The sequence below is a fragment of the Bufo gargarizans genome, chromosome 1, assembly GCF_014858855.1.
Source record: "Bufo gargarizans isolate SCDJY-AF-19 chromosome 1, ASM1485885v1, whole genome shotgun sequence".
Classification (NCBI taxonomy): domain Eukaryota; kingdom Metazoa; phylum Chordata; class Amphibia; order Anura; family Bufonidae; genus Bufo; species Bufo gargarizans.
This window is the reverse complement of record NC_058080.1, coordinates 741,453,099-741,470,180: the sequence shown is the minus strand read 5'-3', so window position 1 is coordinate 741,470,180 and position 17,082 is coordinate 741,453,099. Positions and strand designations below refer to the sequence as shown.

The 17,082-nt window shown below is 49.8% G+C and overlaps 1 protein-coding gene across 1 annotated transcript in view; it reads left to right on the top strand.

Moving 5' to 3' along the window:
• LOC122930413 overlaps nt 1–17,082 on the top strand; it is a 47,940-nt gene that overhangs the window by 15,046 nt on the left and 15,812 nt on the right. The window contains exons 3-9 of the mRNA XM_044283798.1: nt 1,618–1,778; nt 4,245–4,310; nt 4,429–5,348; nt 5,919–6,024; nt 6,313–6,981; nt 8,712–9,367; nt 16,276–16,375. Of these exons, the coding sequence (XP_044139733.1) occupies nt 1,618–1,778; nt 4,245–4,310; nt 4,429–5,348; nt 5,919–6,024; nt 6,313–6,981; nt 8,712–9,367; nt 16,276–16,375 (2,678 nt within the window). The remainder of the gene's footprint in view (nt 1–1,617; nt 1,779–4,244; nt 4,311–4,428; nt 5,349–5,918; nt 6,025–6,312; nt 6,982–8,711; nt 9,368–16,275; nt 16,376–17,082) is intronic.

Genomic DNA, 17,082 nt, shown 5'->3' with positions numbered 1-17,082 from the left:
GCTTTTGGGAGGAAGGTGCCATTCTCTTCTCTTGGTCTGATTCCCTGAGATGTTCCCTAAAGCATAAATCGATGCAATTGGTAGGGAGATCAGGTTGTCAAGGGTTACAGGAAGGTCTTACATCAACTTGTCATTAATTTTACCTACAAAAAGTCAGCCAGCAAAGCTTCTTTGTTGCAGGATATCTGCTCCAAGGACAGAATACGAAAATAGATAGATACTGTCCAACTGTTAGGTTGTCCTGGTGAAGACAGAGTGGAGACAATCCTGCAGAGCTTATATAGCCAGGCTCCTCAAACACCATGCAGAAGGTCTCCAAGAAAACTTGAAGGTTACAAGTCAGCGGATCCTCTCTACAATAGCTCACCACTAGAAATAACCAGGAGACTATCAGATGTGAGTTTTGAACATTAGTTCAGCGAACTTCGCCCGAGGGGGCTATGAAGCAGTGGTGACTTCACATCAAGTCATTCATCTACAGTTTATCTGTTTTCCCTTCGGAATAACATCAGCTACGAGTATTCACCAAAGTTGCAGTAGTTCTGGCAGCAGCACTCAGACTCAGGCATCTCTGCTACCCCCGATTGGCTGGTGAGCGCCTAAGCGATGTTCTGAATACTCACCTCAAACACTGATGTGTCTTGAACACTGCAGCTTTCACAAATTCAGAGAAGTCTCACCTCAGACTGTCCCCTGGATGGCAGTTCTTGGGCTTTGCAATGCCTGTAACTTTGTCCAGAGACAGGAATCCTACTATTCACCTGTCAGTCATTTCATGAGTCTACCACACTCTACAATTCAATATGCAGTGAGAATTCTAGGTCTCCTCACCTCTTCGATAGAGGAATTGCACTGGGTAAACTTTGACATGAGATTTGGAACATCCTGCTTGTCTGGGACAAGAGTCTGAGCTCTCTGGACAGAACTTTTTGGATCCTTCCATCTAACAAACAAAGATCTGAAGTGGTGGTTTACAGAAGACCATTTATCTGCAGGGAAATATTTTCTTCATCAGGAGAAGCTAATCCTGACCATGGATGTTTAAATTGTAACTAAATCTTAAGAGAAACTATTAAAACTTATTGTAAATGTGATAAAAAGCATATTTATAAGGTACGTTATTTTATTTTTTACTTTTACCTGAATTTCAGGTGCCTATTGCACTTAGGAATCCATACTCCTGTATACTGCTGTGTAAGGGAGTCCGGAATTCCCCGCGGCCGCACTGGACGCTGTAAGGAGCAATGTGCTATGGAGGCTCCTGGCCTGTGCTCGCTCCGCGAATAGCTTGCACTGATGTGGTATGCAGGCTATTAGTGTAGCTCCATCAATGGAAGCCAGCACCTGAGCTACACAGCACCAGTAACATTGTGGCGTCATAAGCTTTCTACTACAGAGCTGCTCCCAATCCTCCATCCATCACAAAATCCCTGGACAACCCCTTTAAGCACTTATCATTAAATACTCTTTCTTTATGCAATAACTTCAGCAAGAAGAGTGAGTGAACTCCAAGCTCTGTCTTGTAAGGAACCATACCGTAGAGTTCTGCTGCAGCATCTGGGCTTCTTCCTAAGGTGTCCTCAGTTTCAGATATCAATCCAGAAATTGTTCTTCTAGTACTGTCTGCTGATTCGGCTCTGCAGCCTCAGAAGTCGTCTCATCCATTGGATATAAGGAGATCTTTTCTTCCATGTCTGGACAAAGCCCTGCCTTCCGGAAAGGCCGAGTATCTTTACCTGCAGTTTTCAGTTGCAGACCTGGGTAACAAAGGCAGTAAAGTACCGCCATCTAGATGGATTCCAGATACTGGAGGGTGTAGAATGGCCTCTATCAGAGCGGACACGTGGGTGGAAGGAGGTGAAGTGCACACAGTGGTATGTGGACATCTCCATCAGCGTTCATCAAGCACTACAGACTGCACGTCACCTCAGTCCTTTATTTTTACAGCTTATTAACCTCTTCCTGACTGAACAAGTTTCCATTTTTTACTTCCTGCTTTCCCGGAGCCGTAACGGTTTAATGTTTTCGTTCGCACAGACGTATGAAGCTTGTTTTTTGCAGGACAAGCTGTACTTTCTAATTGCACCACCTAATGCTGCATACAATGTAGTGGGGAGCTAGAAAAAAATCCAAATGAGGTGGAACTGGAAAAAAAATGCAATTCTGAGACCGTTTTATGAGTTTAGTTTTAGCACCGGTCCCTAAAACTGACCTGTCAACTTCATTCACCAAGTCAGTGCCGTTATAGCAATACTATATATACATATATTATTAATTATAAGGCTGTGACCAGCCTGCATTTGTGGGAGGGGCGTCTGGCATATATTCGCCTCCCCTTCGCTCAGCCAGGCGCCCGAGCCTCACGCAGTACTGCGACATCGCCTTCCTACTCCGGTCAGTATCGTCACTTCCGGGTTACTGTGGTCACGTGCCGCCAACGTCAGTCTCGCCACACGCCAGCCAGGTAATCGGAGCGCAGCTCGCCCCGCTCCAACTGCATATCGCGTCCGGCCGGGTCTGGGTCCGGTGGTGAGGGGTTGAGATGCCGCTCTCCCCCAGCATGCTCCGCCCACGCAATTACAGGCGGCTGGGCTGGGGGAGCGGTGTCCTAGCCTCGTGCCCTTCAGGTCACATGCCGCTCAGGACATGTGTCAGGAGGGGTTTACAGCTCAGTTACTGGCAGAGCCAGTGTGAGGCAATTTTGAGACTGGTAATTAAGTCTCAACCGTGCTTCCAGCGCAGGAGGTGTCGGCAAATTCTGGCTTTATGTTGCAGGGGTACTCCCGTTTTCTGGGGGGGTCGCAGCTTCGTTTGGGCTCCCCAACCCCTCCAGCGGGTTTCCGGCGGGTTAAAACACAGTGCATGTGCCCGTTCAGAGCTCAGGGCAGCGTTACATAGGCTGGATAAAAAAAAAAAAAAGAGAAATGCGTATGGTATGGATATGTGCGTACATGTTTGTGTATGTAGGCACGTATACATATATCTATGTGTATATATGTGTGTGTATATGTATGTATTCATTCATATATAGCAGAATTAAGCATCATACTACCAGAATTTGCGGTCCAGGTGGGGGAACTTTTACTTTCCTGTTTTAAGTCAGCGGGTTTTTCGTTTCATGTCCCTGGATCGCCCAGGTTGTCAGTGTCCCTGGATCGCCCAGGTTGTCAGTGTCCCTGGATCGCCCAGGTTGTTAGTGTCCCTGGATCGCCCAGGTTGTCAGTGTCCCTGGATCGCCCAGGTTGTCAGTGTCCCTGGATCGCCCAGGTTGTCAGTGTCCCTGGATCGCCCAGGTTGTCAGTGTCCCTGGATCGCCCAGGTTGTCAGTGTCCCTGGATCGCCCAGGTTGTCAGTGTCCCTGGATCGCCCAGGTGGTCAGTGTCCCTGGATCGCCCAGGTGGTCAGCGTCCCTGGATCGCCCAGGTGGTCAGCGTCCCTGGATCGCCCAGGTGGTCAGCGTCCCTGGATCGCCCAGGTGGTCAGCGTCCCTGGATCGCCCAGGTGGTCAGCGTCCCTGGATCGCCCAGGTGGTCAGCGTCCCTGGATCGCCCAGGTGGTCAGCGTCCCTGGATCGCCCAGGTTGTCAGCGTCCCTGGATCGCCCAGGTTGTCAGCGTCCCTGGATCGCCCAGGTTGTCAGCGTCCCTGGATCGCCCAGGTTGTCAGCGTCCCTGGATCGCCCAGGTGGTCAGCGTCCCTGGATCGCCCAGGTTGTCAGCGTCCCTGGATCGCCCAGGTGGTCAGCGTCCCTGGATCGCCCAGGTGGTCAGCGTCCCTGGATCGCCCAGGTTGTCAGCGTTCCTGGATCGCCCAGGTTGTCAGCGTTCCTGGATCGCCCAGGTGGTCAGCGTCCCTGGATCGCCCAGGTTGTCAGCGTTCCTGGATCGCCCAGGTGGTCAGCGTCCCTGGATCGCCCAGGTTGTCAGCGTCCCTGGATCGCCCAGGTTGTCAGCGTCCCTGGATCGCCCAGGTTGTCAGCGTCCCTGGATCGCCCAGGTTGTCAGCGTCCCTGGATCGCCCAGGTTGTCAGCGTCCCTGGATCGCCCAGGTTGTCAGCGTCCCTGGATCGCCCAGGTTGTCAGCGTTCCTGGATCGCCCAGGTTGTCAGCGTTCCTGGATCGCCCAGGTTGTCAGTGTTCCTGGATCGCCCAGGTTTTGTCCCCTTTATCCTTTAGTCGGCTTAGAGACGGTCATTGAGGCAGGGTTAACTGTCAGTTTGATACTCAAGTCCGTTCTTTTTATTAGTTCCTCTCAAACGATTGGGGATTTGTTTTTGGAAATCATCTTTCAGATCTGTTCGCATTTCGTCAGGTAGGTGCTTCCGCTGATCACTTTCACGCTTCAGTCTTTCACTTTCTTCCGGCCGCTATATCCGATTCCGTTTGTGCTTCTTGTTTCCGACAGATACAAATTCCCCCTTTTTTCCCAGGTCATCATGTCTCACATATCCGATATAGAGGACAACCTCTCCATGCCAGGATCATCCGTTTCGGGGCATCATAGCAACACTTCTTTAAGGAGTTGGACCGTGCCAAGGTTGCTTGCCGAACTCAACCGCAGGGGAATTCGGCATCCCGCGACTGCCCGCAAGGCCGAATTATACCGACTCCTGATGACCACTCCGGGTCCGACAGCTGAGCGATCCAACAACGACTCCGTCCGGCTGGCACTAGCCCAGATCCAGTCATCCATCGCCGGACTCGTCAGCTCAGTCACGGACATCCAGAATAGGGTCGCGGTCTTAGAAACCAGGCCAGCAGCCTCGCCGCAATATCCTGGGTCAGCAGTCACTTCTGCCATCCCTCCGGACGTTGCAGGTAGGCCTTCTACCACCCCCCAGATTGCTCCTTCCCATTTCGTTCCGGAGCACATCAAGAAGGATATCCTGGCAGGCAAGGATGTTAATTTGGCATCCATTTTGATTGCCTCCCAGGATATTTCCGAAAACCGGGTGATCAATTGCGGAGAGGTTTCCGTGGTGTTGAAGGCCAAGGATGCTCGGCTAAACAGGAAGTTGTCGGTTTCTGAGTTTGTCCTGGCCTTCAGCCTCTACAGGGACGTACTGTGCTCCGCTCACCCCAATCGCAGGGAAGAATTAGACACCTACTTGTACCGGATTACGGATTTGGGGCACAAGTACGGCGGCTCGGCATTTTACGACTATCACCGTTCGTTTTCTGCCAAAGCCGCCGCGGCCCTGAATCAATTTCAGTTCATGTCCAACTGGGCAGACTTGGACATGGAGTTATTTTTCCGGCACTTCGCAGGTCTGAAGGCTCCCCTGTGTGCCATCTGCCAATCCATCTTTCATTCCACGGAATGGTGCCCTAATCCGGTACAAGATCCTCGGTCAGCACCCACTCCAGGTCCCTCCGGATCCTCCAGGTCTTCCTCGTCATTGGATAAACTGGGTAGGCCTATTGTGTACCTCGGCAGTAGCCAGGTGTGCAATAACTTTAATGCCAAGGGCTGTGCGTTCAACGCATGCCGAGCACTGCACATCTGCTCCCTTTGTTTTCGGGCTCACCCTCGTCCTTCTTGTCCCAGGAAGTCAGCCAGGGACTCCTGACTAGCCGACCTCAATTTGGAATTGCTGGCTGCACTCCTGCAAGGCCACCCAGATCGTTCCTTTGTCACCTTTTTATTGGACGGGTGCAGAGAGGGGTTTCACACCGGCATTATCACGCGCCCCCAGGGCTGCTGGATGGGCCCCAATCTACTATCCGCCTCTGGTGATCCTGAGGCGGTGACCACCCTCATTCAGGCAGAGGTTGACAAAGGGTTCGTCATCGGTCCTTTCCTTAAAATCCCGTTCCAGTCATGGCGCATCAACCCTATCGGCCTGGTCACAAAGTTATCCTCAAATAAAAAACGTCTTATTTATGATCTGTCCGCGCCTCATATGTCCTCCATTCCCAGTCTTAATTCACTTATTCCTTCTGAGGAATATTCCATGCAGTACTCCTCAGTTGACGAGGCCATCCAGTACATTCTTCAAGCAGGTGTTGGGGCTTGGTTGGCCAAGGTAGACATTGCCGATGCTTTCAAGCTGCTTCCAATACACCCGCAGCTTTGGAAGTACTACGGCATCCAGTGGGCAGATAAATTTTACTTTGCCAACCGGCTTACTTTTGGCTCTAAGAGCAGCCCCTGGCTTTTTTAACAACTTGCTAAGGCCCTGCACTGGATTCTCAACCATCACGGTGGCTCATCCATGGTCGTTCACTACTTGGACGACTTTCTCCTCATTGAAAGGCCCAGCCAGGTCCCTTCCATTCCCCAGTCACTTCTGGATATTTTTTCTCGACTCCAGGTCCCCGTGGCCACAGCCAAGACTGAGGGTCCGGCCACCACAGTCACCTTCCTGGGCATCATCCTAGATACCGTTAAAATGGAGGCTAGCCTCCCCAGCGAGAAGTTGCTCAGGATTCGCTCAGCCATCTCCCGGGCAGTTCAGTGTCACTCTCTGACCAGGGCGGAGCTCCAATCCTTGCTGGGGATGCTCAATTTCGCCTCCAGAATTATGCCCCAAGGCAGGACCTTCCTTTCCAGGTTGCTATGTCTCCTGCCCTCCGCCCCGGAGCAAGATTCTGTCATCCATTTGGACAGCCAGGCCATTGCAGATCTTGACATGTGGAGCGGTTTTCTCTCTGACTGGAATGGCATTTCTTTGTTCGTTCCGCAGTGGGATTCCTCTTCTCCCATGGTTTTTTCTGACGCCGCTGGTTCCTTCGGGTTCGCTGCCATCTTCAGGTCTCATTGGCTGGCTGCCGGATGGCCGTCAGAACTAGCCTCAGACTCCGCAGCCCTAAAATCCTCCCCCCTTTTGGAACTTTACCCTGTTGTGGCGGCTGCTCAGGTCTGGGGTCACCACTGGTCCAACACTTCGGTGACGTTCATTACAGATAGTCAGACCTTGGTAGACATTGTCAACAAGGGCAGGGCCCAGTCCCCCAGGATCATGGCGTTGTTGCGCAAGCTAGTGTGGTTATCCCTCCATCACAATTTTCACATGCGCTGCGTGCACATCCCAGGCGAACAGAATAGGGCTGCGGACGCGCTTTCCCGTGCTAATTTTGCGGTTTTCTTCCAGGAAATGCCCGACGCGGATCGCTCAGGCACGCCGGTGCCCCAATTCAGCACCCTCGTTCTGGTTTAGACTCACTCTTAGAGGAGGCCAAGGGTCTGGTCACCAAATCGCTGTCACACAACACGGCGAGAAATTATCGGGCCGGCCTAAGAGCGTTTGATAGATTCTCTCAGAGTCATCCGAGGGGTCAACACTCCGAAATCTCCCACATCATGGCTTTCCTGGCCTATTGTCATTCGCATCTCTCTCTATCGCATGGTACCATCAGACTTTATTTAGCCGGACTTCAACATCATGCCATGCTGGCCACTCCTCATCACAGGTCCTTTTTTTCCGTCCAAGCTATTAAAGCCACCCTTCGGGGCATTCAAAAGGAGGGGAAGGGGTCCGCGAGCCATAGGCAACCAGTGTCCAGCAAATTATTCAGGGATCTCTCCTCGACATTGGATGGTAATCCTTTTGGGCCCTCCATTAGCCTGATTCTGAAAGCGGCCATGTTTCTCACTTTTTATGGGTTCCTTCGGCCCGGAGAGGTTTTGGCCGGTCCAAATCGTACTAATCATCCTCTGAAGCAACATTTGTCATGGGGCCAGGGCCACTACACACTCTCCCTACCCTCCACCAAAACCAATCAGACGGGTCCCCCCACTCAAGTCAAGTTCTACCCAACTTTGAACAAATGGTGCCCCGTTCAAGTGCTGCATCAACTGACGGCACTCACCCGAGGTTCATTGCCCGACAGCCCACTCTTGCCGCATGCAGGCAAGCCACTCAGCACCTCTCAATTTATCTCCTACATCCGCGCCCTCGCCCAGGGACTAGGCCATGACCCCAAGGTTATTTCAGGACACTCCTTTCGCATAGGGGCGGCCTCTGCCGCTTCTCGACATCGGGTGCCGGCACACGTCATCCGGTCCATGGGGCGGTGGCGGTCCTCCTGCTTTACCCGATATATACCCGATCCTCAAGTCGAGATATCTCACGCCTTTCAATCACTGGCTTTGTAATTTGTAAATAAAAGTGTTGTACCTACCTGTTGTTTTTTGCCCCCTTTTTCTCACTGGTGTGCCCGCGTCCGTGGCTTCCGGCACAATTCAGCCACTATGTTCAGGGCAGGTCTCTCTGCGTACGCCGACGTTGTCCTAGCCCTGACCACAAATTATAAGGCTGTGACCAGCCTGCATTTGTGGGAGGGGCGTCTGGCATATATTCGCCTCCCCTTCGCTCAGCCAGGCGCCCGAGCCTCACGCCCCTCCCTCCCACCCCTTTTTTTCAGACTTCCAATCAGGTATGCCCCCTTTTTCTCACTGGTGTGCCCGCGTCCGTGGCTTCCGGCACAATTCAGCCACTATGTTCAGGGCAGGTCTCTCTGCGTACGCCGACGTTGTCCTAGCCCTGACCACAATTATTATTATTTTAATATTATTTTTTTTCTTGTGTTTTAATACTTTAAAAAAAAAACAATATTCTCTTTGCTTCTCCACATTCTGACTCCCTACGGGGCTGAAATCCTTATTGATACCATCCGTATATGTCTGAATTTTTATTTTATTGGAAGGTGAAGCGTCAGAGGGCTTGATAGGAGCTTCTCTGGAACTTTACACCAGTTTTGTGTCTGTCAGTTCTGCTGCGAAGTAACAGCTCCTCCTGGGGAGCACTGCCCCAGCGGCCTCTTCTCCATCAGCTCCTCCTGGGAGCACTGCCCCAGCGGCCTCTTCTCCATCAGCTCCTCCTGGGAGCACTGCCCCAGTGGCCTCTTCTCCATCAGCTCCTCCTGGGAGCACTGCCCCAGCGGCCTCTTCACCATCAGCTCCTCCTGGGAGCACTGCCCCAGCGGCCTCTTCACCATCGGCTCCTCCTGGGGAGCACTGCCCCAGCGGCCTCTTCACCATCAGCTCCTCCTGGGGAGCACTGCCCCAGCGGCCTCTTCTCCATCAGCTCCTCCTGGGAGCACTGCCCCAGCGGCCTCTTCACCATCAGCTCCTCCTGGGAGCACTGCCCCAGCGGCCTCTTCTCCATCAGCTCCTCCTGGGAGCACTGCCCCAGCGGCCTCTTCACCATCAGCTCCTCCTGGGAGCACTGCCCCAGCGGCCTCTTCACCATCAGCTCCTCCTGGGAGCACTGCCCCAGCGGCCTCTTCACCATCAGCTCCTCCTGGGAGCACTGCCCCAGCGGCCTCTTCTCCATCAGCCCCTCCTGGGAGCACTGCCCCAGCGGCCTCTTCACCATCAGCTCCTCCTGGGGAGCACTGCCCCAGCGGCCTCTTCACCATCAGCGTGTCATATTTATCACCCGTCTACAGATAACGGGGGCGAGACCCTTATCTGATTGGGGGGAGGGGGGTGTCCGTCCACTGCTCCAGTCATTTCTATGGGACTGATAGACCTAGATTCTCACCTCTGCTCCATGTCCAGGGAGCTGACATCCTGACATCAGAGGGAAATGAGAACTACAACTCCCAGCATGTCAATGTGGCTATTATAGAATATCAGAAGAGAGAACTAAAACTCCCAGCATCTCCAGGCATTCTATGATATCAGAGAAGAGAGCTACAACCCCAGCATCTCCAAGCTGTTATTATAGAATATCAAAGGAAAGAACTACAACTCCCAGCATGTCAATGCGGTTATTATAGAATATCAAAGGAAAGAACTACAACACCCAGCATGTCCAGGCTTTTAAAGGATATCAAAAACTAAAACTCCCAGCATGTCCAGGCTGTTATTATATGATATCAAGGAAAGAACTAAAACACCCAGCATGTCCAGGCTATTATTATAGGGTTTTAAGGAGAGAACTACAACAACCAGCATGTCCAGGCGCTTATTATAGGGTTTTATGGAGAGAACTACAACAACCAGCATGTCCAGGCTGTTATTATATGATATCAATGAAAGAACTACAACAACCAGCATGTCCAGGCTCTTATTATAGGGTATTAAGCAGAGAACTACAACAACCAGCATGTCCAGGCTCTTATTATAGGATATCAAGTAGGGATGAGCAAATCAACTTTGTGTAATAACTTTAGGAATTCATTTCTACTGTTAAAAACCTTTTACTGAACCCGACTTCGGTACCAAGGTTTTTTACAGTAGAAATGAATTCCCAAAGTTTTTACACAAAGTCTCACGAGACTCCGCAAAGTAATAACTTCGGCTCATCGGAGCCAATACATTCTAATACTGTACGGAGAGCTCGCTCCATACACTATTACAACAAAGTTTTATGCGAATCGACTTCTGACGAAACATCCGAAGTCGATTCGCTCATCCCTAATATCAAGGAGAGAAGTACAACTCCTAGCATGGTCAGGCTGTTAAAGGATATCAAGAAGAGAACTACAACACCCAGCATGTCCACTAGGACACCAAAGGAACAATTCAGAACATTTCCTTGCATCCATCTCCTCTATAGAAAGCTCCGCCCCCTCATGTCACATGACCATCATCGCAGATTCTTCACATTTTTAACAAAAATGAGAAGGTCGCCTGTCTGAGAGAGGTACAAGTGAGGACCTCCCCCAGTATACTGGAGAATTGGAGACCGGGTTTTTGAAGGGGGGCAGTATAGCATATAAAACTTAACTTTTAATCGAGTACAAATAAGAGTAAATTCCTATACAAAAACAAACAAAAAACAAACCTCAACCAAGAAAGAAAAAAACATGCTGGGATTAAACAATTAGCCAACCCAAACAAGGGTGCTACAGTGGTTCTACTAGCAACACGTATACTGTATGTACTTACCTCAACCCTGAAAGGGGTGTGTGAGAAGTAAGACTGGTAAAAACTGGTTTGATCTTACCAGTCCGGTTGAATTGCGTCATGCGAATGTAGCTCAGACATATATCCACTCAATGAAGTCTTGGATAATTATGCACTTGAGGGTACTTGCTGTCGCATGCACAGTCGTGTTCATCCGTTGGCTATGCAGAGGCGGGGCTATTGGTACTAAACTGTCTCTAGTATGCCCTGATATGTCTAGTACACCCTAATGACCTCCTAGTATGGAGTCATCGCCCTGAAAAAAGCGGCCTCGTCCGCCCCATTATCAAGGCCCTAGACAACCCTAACTCTACTTACGAAAAAAGGGAGTAAAAAATGGAAAATACTGTGTGTTCCCGTGGCGAGTGATGTCCTGTCTTGTGGGGGATCACCAGGTGAAGAAGCTGTGTTCCAACGCGTTTCATCAAATACTTATATAGCCCCAAGAATCGTCAGGGGACACGGGGCTGAGAAGTCACAAGGTATGGAAGCGTGCGTATGGCAAATTAAGTCTGATCAGAGTCAGAACCTTATGAATAGCAAACAGCCATTGATAGGGAATAAAACGTACATTAAAAGTGTGGAGGTGTACGTATGGCAGTTCTCCTATGTATGCAGGGACACCCAGTGGTTCCAGTGTCCCCTGCTTGTCTTGGCATGTTCAGCAGCAAGGACTGCCCTGCCGCATGGGTTTAAAAGCTGTGGGACCGTTCTAGGTGCACGCGCATCACACGTGATGTCAGCAGTTAGTGGCGTCACATCGCGCATGCGCACCATCGTTACTGAAGCCCATGGGCAGACTCCAGAGTCGGCCAAACAGTGTAGCTCCCGGGGCGTGCATAACTAGCCCCGCCTCCTGAAGTAAACACATTGAGATTCAAATTGGCCGGAGGGGTCTAGGGAGTGTCCCAGTGCAAGGTAAATACTGCATAAAGCGTGAGGCAAGGGAAGGGGGAATCCTTTAGTTATTATACATTCTTCCCCTGTGAAGCACACAATATTGTAGAGAGCTGCATTAATAAAATACAGGTGAGCATGGGGGCAAACATTGTCACGTTGATAGACAAGTGCTCCAGGCATAATGAGGACATTAGAGGGCAGAGCCCTGCTACTACATGGCTATTATAAGAAATGCAGTGCAAATCTACAAACATATTATAAACTGACTGTTGAGCGGAGCCAGTAGGCAATTTTCATTAATTTCTAACGATAATTTGTTTTCCCTTAGTCCTAACAGCAGTACAAATGGGTTAACCACCCCCCGTGTACTGGTAGGACCGGAAGAATTAATAATGAGCCCAAGTAAATAAAACAATTAAGTATCCCCTATAAAGGAGGGAATCACCCCAGCCCACTGTGTTACAAGGGTGGGATATTTGTGTGCTGCTGTTAGGACTAAGGGAAAACAAATTATTGTTAGAAATTAACGATTCCCTTACACCCTACCAGCAGCACATATGGGGAGATAGCAAGAAGAACACCTAGGGAGGGCCCTCATGCCTGGCAGAATTAAGTATAGTCTGCCCAAAGGCCGAGTATTCAGCTAATCTGGCATCCAATGTATAATGGGAGATAAATGTTGATTCAGAGCTCCAGGTACGGCCCTAGTAGAATGGGCCTTCAGAAACCCCGGAGAGTCCAGAGATTGGGAAACAAAGTATTCCCTAATAGCCTCCTTAATCCATCAACTGATGAATGGTTTAGATTCCTAACGGCCTTTAAACTTACCGGCATACAGGATTAGAAGATTTCCATTGTTCCTGAACTCCTTTGATCTATCCACATAGATCCGGAGACATCTCGAGTAGTCCAAAAGATGTCTAACAGGTTCCTTGGAGGAGGTAGCAGGTGTAGAAAGAACCAGGAGGGATATCACCTGCTTGATATTCTGTAACGAAGGAACTTTAGGCATAAAGTACGGGAGAAATCTTAGAAGGACCCGGTCTTGCAAAAAGATGTTATAGGGCTCTTGTGCTGAGAGAGCTTGAAGCTCAGAGACCCTCTTGGCCAAAGTCACTGCAAGGAGGAAAACGAGTTTCCATGTGACTAACTTGAAATCCACCTCCTCCAAAGGCTCAAAAGAACTGATAAATCCCATTGAGGAATGGGTCTCAGTACTGTAGGCTTTAATCTTTCAGCTCCTTTAAGGAACCGTTTGATGAGCGGGTCCTGAGAAAAAGACCTGTTGAGGCAGGCTGAGATGGCTGAAACTTGAACGACTCTGAAAGCCCTTCTATTCTGGGAAGGTACTAATCAACCTGCAGGCTGTTAGGTTGAACTTGTGCAGATCTGAGCAGAGGTGAATTTCCCACGACACCAGGGTGTGCTGAGGGGGGAGCCTCCAATATTGCCCTCGACTCATTTGGGTGAGCTGGGTAAACTAGGATCTCTTCGGCCAAAACGGTATGATGGCTATCACCGAGGCCTGATCCTGACGTATTTTTATCAATACCCTCGGAATCATAGAAAACGGAGGGAAGATGTAAGCCAGCCTGAACCTCCAGGATATTGGCAGAGCATCTATCGCCAGGGGGTTGTCCTCCTTATAAAGGGAGCAAAACCCCTCCACCTTGGCGTTAAACCTTGTTGCCATAAGATCCACCTCTGGCATCCACCACTTGAGGACTATCTGCTTGAATATCTCTGAATGTAAAGACCACTCCACTGTTGGAAGACTGATCCGCTATCATATTGAGGGAGCCTCGAATGTGGATAGCAGATTAGTGGGAAAGGTTTGACTCTGCCCAATCCAGAATCACCCCGATTTCTGATAGGAGGGGAAGTGATCTTGTGCCTCCCTGCTTGTTGATGTAAAGTACCGCAGTCATATTGTCTGACTGGACTTTTGCAGCTTTTCCCCGGATCTGACGGGCGAAGTAAAGGAGGGCTAGCCAGATAGCTTGAATCAGAGATTGGATGAAAGAAGCCGCTCCTGAGAAGACCAGGTTCTGTGAACTGGAGAGTCGTCTAGGTGAGCGCCCCAGCCTACTTGGGATGCATCTGTTGTCAATATGATCCAGGTTGGCTTGGTCATAGACTTCCCGTCTAAAAGATGGCATCACAATCTGAGGGAGTTTAGCCCGGCAGGGCTGCCATTCCATTTGGAGAGGACCTCCGACTGTAGAGGGCGGAGATGCCATAGAGCCCAAGGGACTGCTTCCACAGACGCTAACACCCCAACATCTTCATGAGAGTCCGAATTGGGACTCGTCGAGGAACGGATAGGATCTCTGCCATGTTCTGTATCCGGGATCTTCTTTCTGGAGTCAACTAGAGAGACATTCCAACGGAGTCGATTATTAAGCCTAGATATCTTAGCGAAGTTGACGGGCTCATGTTCGATTTCTGCCAGTTGATGATCCAACCCAGGCGGAACAGAAAGGAGATTGCTACATGAAGATGGTGGGTTAGGACCGCTAGAGAAGAGGCTTTCAAAAGCCAAACGTCCATATAAGGAATGATGGTAAGTCCTTGAAGTCTTAAAGCCGCCACCACGGAAACCACCATTTTGGTAAAAGCGTGAGGGGCAAAAGAAAAGCCAAAAGGAAGGACAACAAACTAAAGGTGTCTGGTGACACCCGAAACCTGGACCGCGATCATGAGATATTTCCTGGAAGCAGGATGAATCAGGATGTGCAGATATGCATCTTTGAGGTCCAGGGTTGCCATTATTTCCCCAGGATTGAGAACGTGAACCACTGACCTGATGGTCTCCATACGAAACCTCACCTTCCTTATATACTGATTGAAATACCTCAGATCGATAATCATTCAGAGATCTCCTGATGTCTTGGGAAGCAGAAAAAACAATGAGTAGTTCCCTAAGCCCTGTTCCCCTGCCGGAACCTCCTCCAGAGCCCCCTTGTGGATGTAGTCCTGAATATAAGCCTCCAGAATGTAGAGACCTCGGTAGCAGCAATGGCTGTAGAAGCATATGCTGTGGCTGCCGTGTAACCTCTTTTCAGAGTGCACTCCGCTCTCCTGTCAAGGGGATCCTGCAGACTAGACCCATCGTGAGTGCGTCTGCACAATTTGGCAATAGCCATGTCCAACTTGGGAATGGAACCCCACGATTCCACCAAGGATTTAGCCATCGGGAACATGGTTCTACATTTTTTGGTTAGAACCGGACCTTATTCAGGTTTCTTCCACTCTGTACGCATGACAGAGAGGAGGGTCTCATCCGCTTTAAAGACACGTGGTGCCCGACTAGCGGGATCGGAAGGCTCCCCTGGGTCAACATCATGGTCCCCTGACCTGATGGACTTGAGTAGCTTTTGTGTCTTTTCTGGAGGAAAAAGACACGAGGTAAGCTCCTCCTCATCTGATGAGGAAGAAACTAAGGAGACCACAGAGGGTCTCTCCACCGGAGTAGAGGACTCCATAGGTGTCTGAGCAAGAGTAGGAAGCTTTTCATCAAGCAGGTTCACGACTCCCTTGATGGACCCATCCACATAGCTCTTCACCCATTGATACATGTCCTGCATGGTAGGTTCACCCGAAGGTTGGACCCTCGGACGGCAGCTGTCACACCTGGAGTAGGGATAACTATCCTCCAAAGGAGTACTACAATTGTAGCAGGATAAATGCTTCATCTTAGAAACCGACTTTCTGCTATCAGGATCCGGCAGAGAAGACATCATTGCGGGAAGAAAGACAAATAAAATATATGTATATTAAAAATAAATGTTATTAAGCAGAAAAGGTAAGAGGCAGACCGGAGGAAGCTGAAAAAAAAGGCCAGACTAAAGCACCAATAAGCAGAGAAAACACCAGCTTATAAGGACTCTAGGAGCAAGCTGAGAAGCATGTGCAACCAGAGATGGAGCTGGTGCACAATGCTTCCTTAAATAGGGAAGAGGCTGGACCCAGAGGAAAAAAATCCCCGCCCCAGGTGGGGAAAAAATAACCACTGTATAAACCTATAAACCGATGCTACCTAGCAGGGCAAGGAATAACAAAAAATCCTCCCAACAGGAGTAAAAAAAGGAAATGACAATCATAATATCCCAGAATACACAGATATGTCAGAATACACAGATATGATCAAAGTGTCCTGCACCCTACATAAATCAGCCAATGTGCAGTTGTTTATTAAGTCCGCGGGGGCTGGGGGTATTCTATTTGAAGATCCACCAACACTCCCTTTGTAGGATACGTCTATCCCAGTCGCCTCCACGTGGTGATCTACTGACTTGTTCAATCCCTTTAAATTTGATCGCTGAAACACGCCCATCATGGGTTGCCTGTACATGTCTCGCAACTGGGGATTCTTTATTGTTCCGTATATCGTTAAGATGTTCCCTACAGGTCTTGCCCACATATCGCATAACGCATTCACAAGTCAGAAGATATATCACTCCCATGGTGCGGCAGTTGATAAAATCACGTATGAAATAGACATATCCTGTATCATTAGTAAAGGAATTGCCCGGTGCTATGAAGTCACAAAACCTACAGTTACCACATCTAAAGCAGCCCTTGATGGGGGTTCTCCAGCCAAGTACGCGGTCTATCGGGTGGGATAAAATGACTGTGTACGAGATGATCCCTCAGATTTGCACCCGTCCTATATGTCACTGCTGGTCGGGGGCCTATGACATCAGCCAGATCGGAGTCCATCAGTAGAATTCCCCAATGACAACTTAAGATGTCTCTCACCTCCGGTGTTGCTGAGTCAAAGGTCCCTATCACCCTCATCGTATTAGGTGTATTCTGTTCCTGTGCTCGCTGGTATGCTACCTGTAGTATTTGTCAGGATAGCTTCGTGCCTGGAATCTCTCCCTAAGGTCTTTGGCCTGAAGTCTAAATTCCGTTTGTTCAGAACAATTGCTTCTTAACCTCAGGTACTGTCCCGTGGGTATCCCGCGTTTAAGTGGGGCTGGGTGGTTACATTTTATATGCTGTACTGCCCCCTTCAAATACCTCTTCACATTTTTATCCACTCTATTGCTGATCGTCGCCCCCTGCACTGATCGGTGACCTTAACACAGCCTCTTTTCTACCACTTCTCTCCAGAGCTTAGCTTCTCCCACTCATTCACTAGCTCCTCTCCTTACACTGATCACATGATGGTGATGTCATCACAGGTCCTTCCCCACCTCTTCTCTGCTCCACTGCTGAACCGCCCCTTGTACTGATCACATGACAGTGAGGTCACCCCAGGTCCTTCACCACCCCTTCTCCTCTCCACAGCTCAGCCCCGCCCCCTGCACTGATCACATCA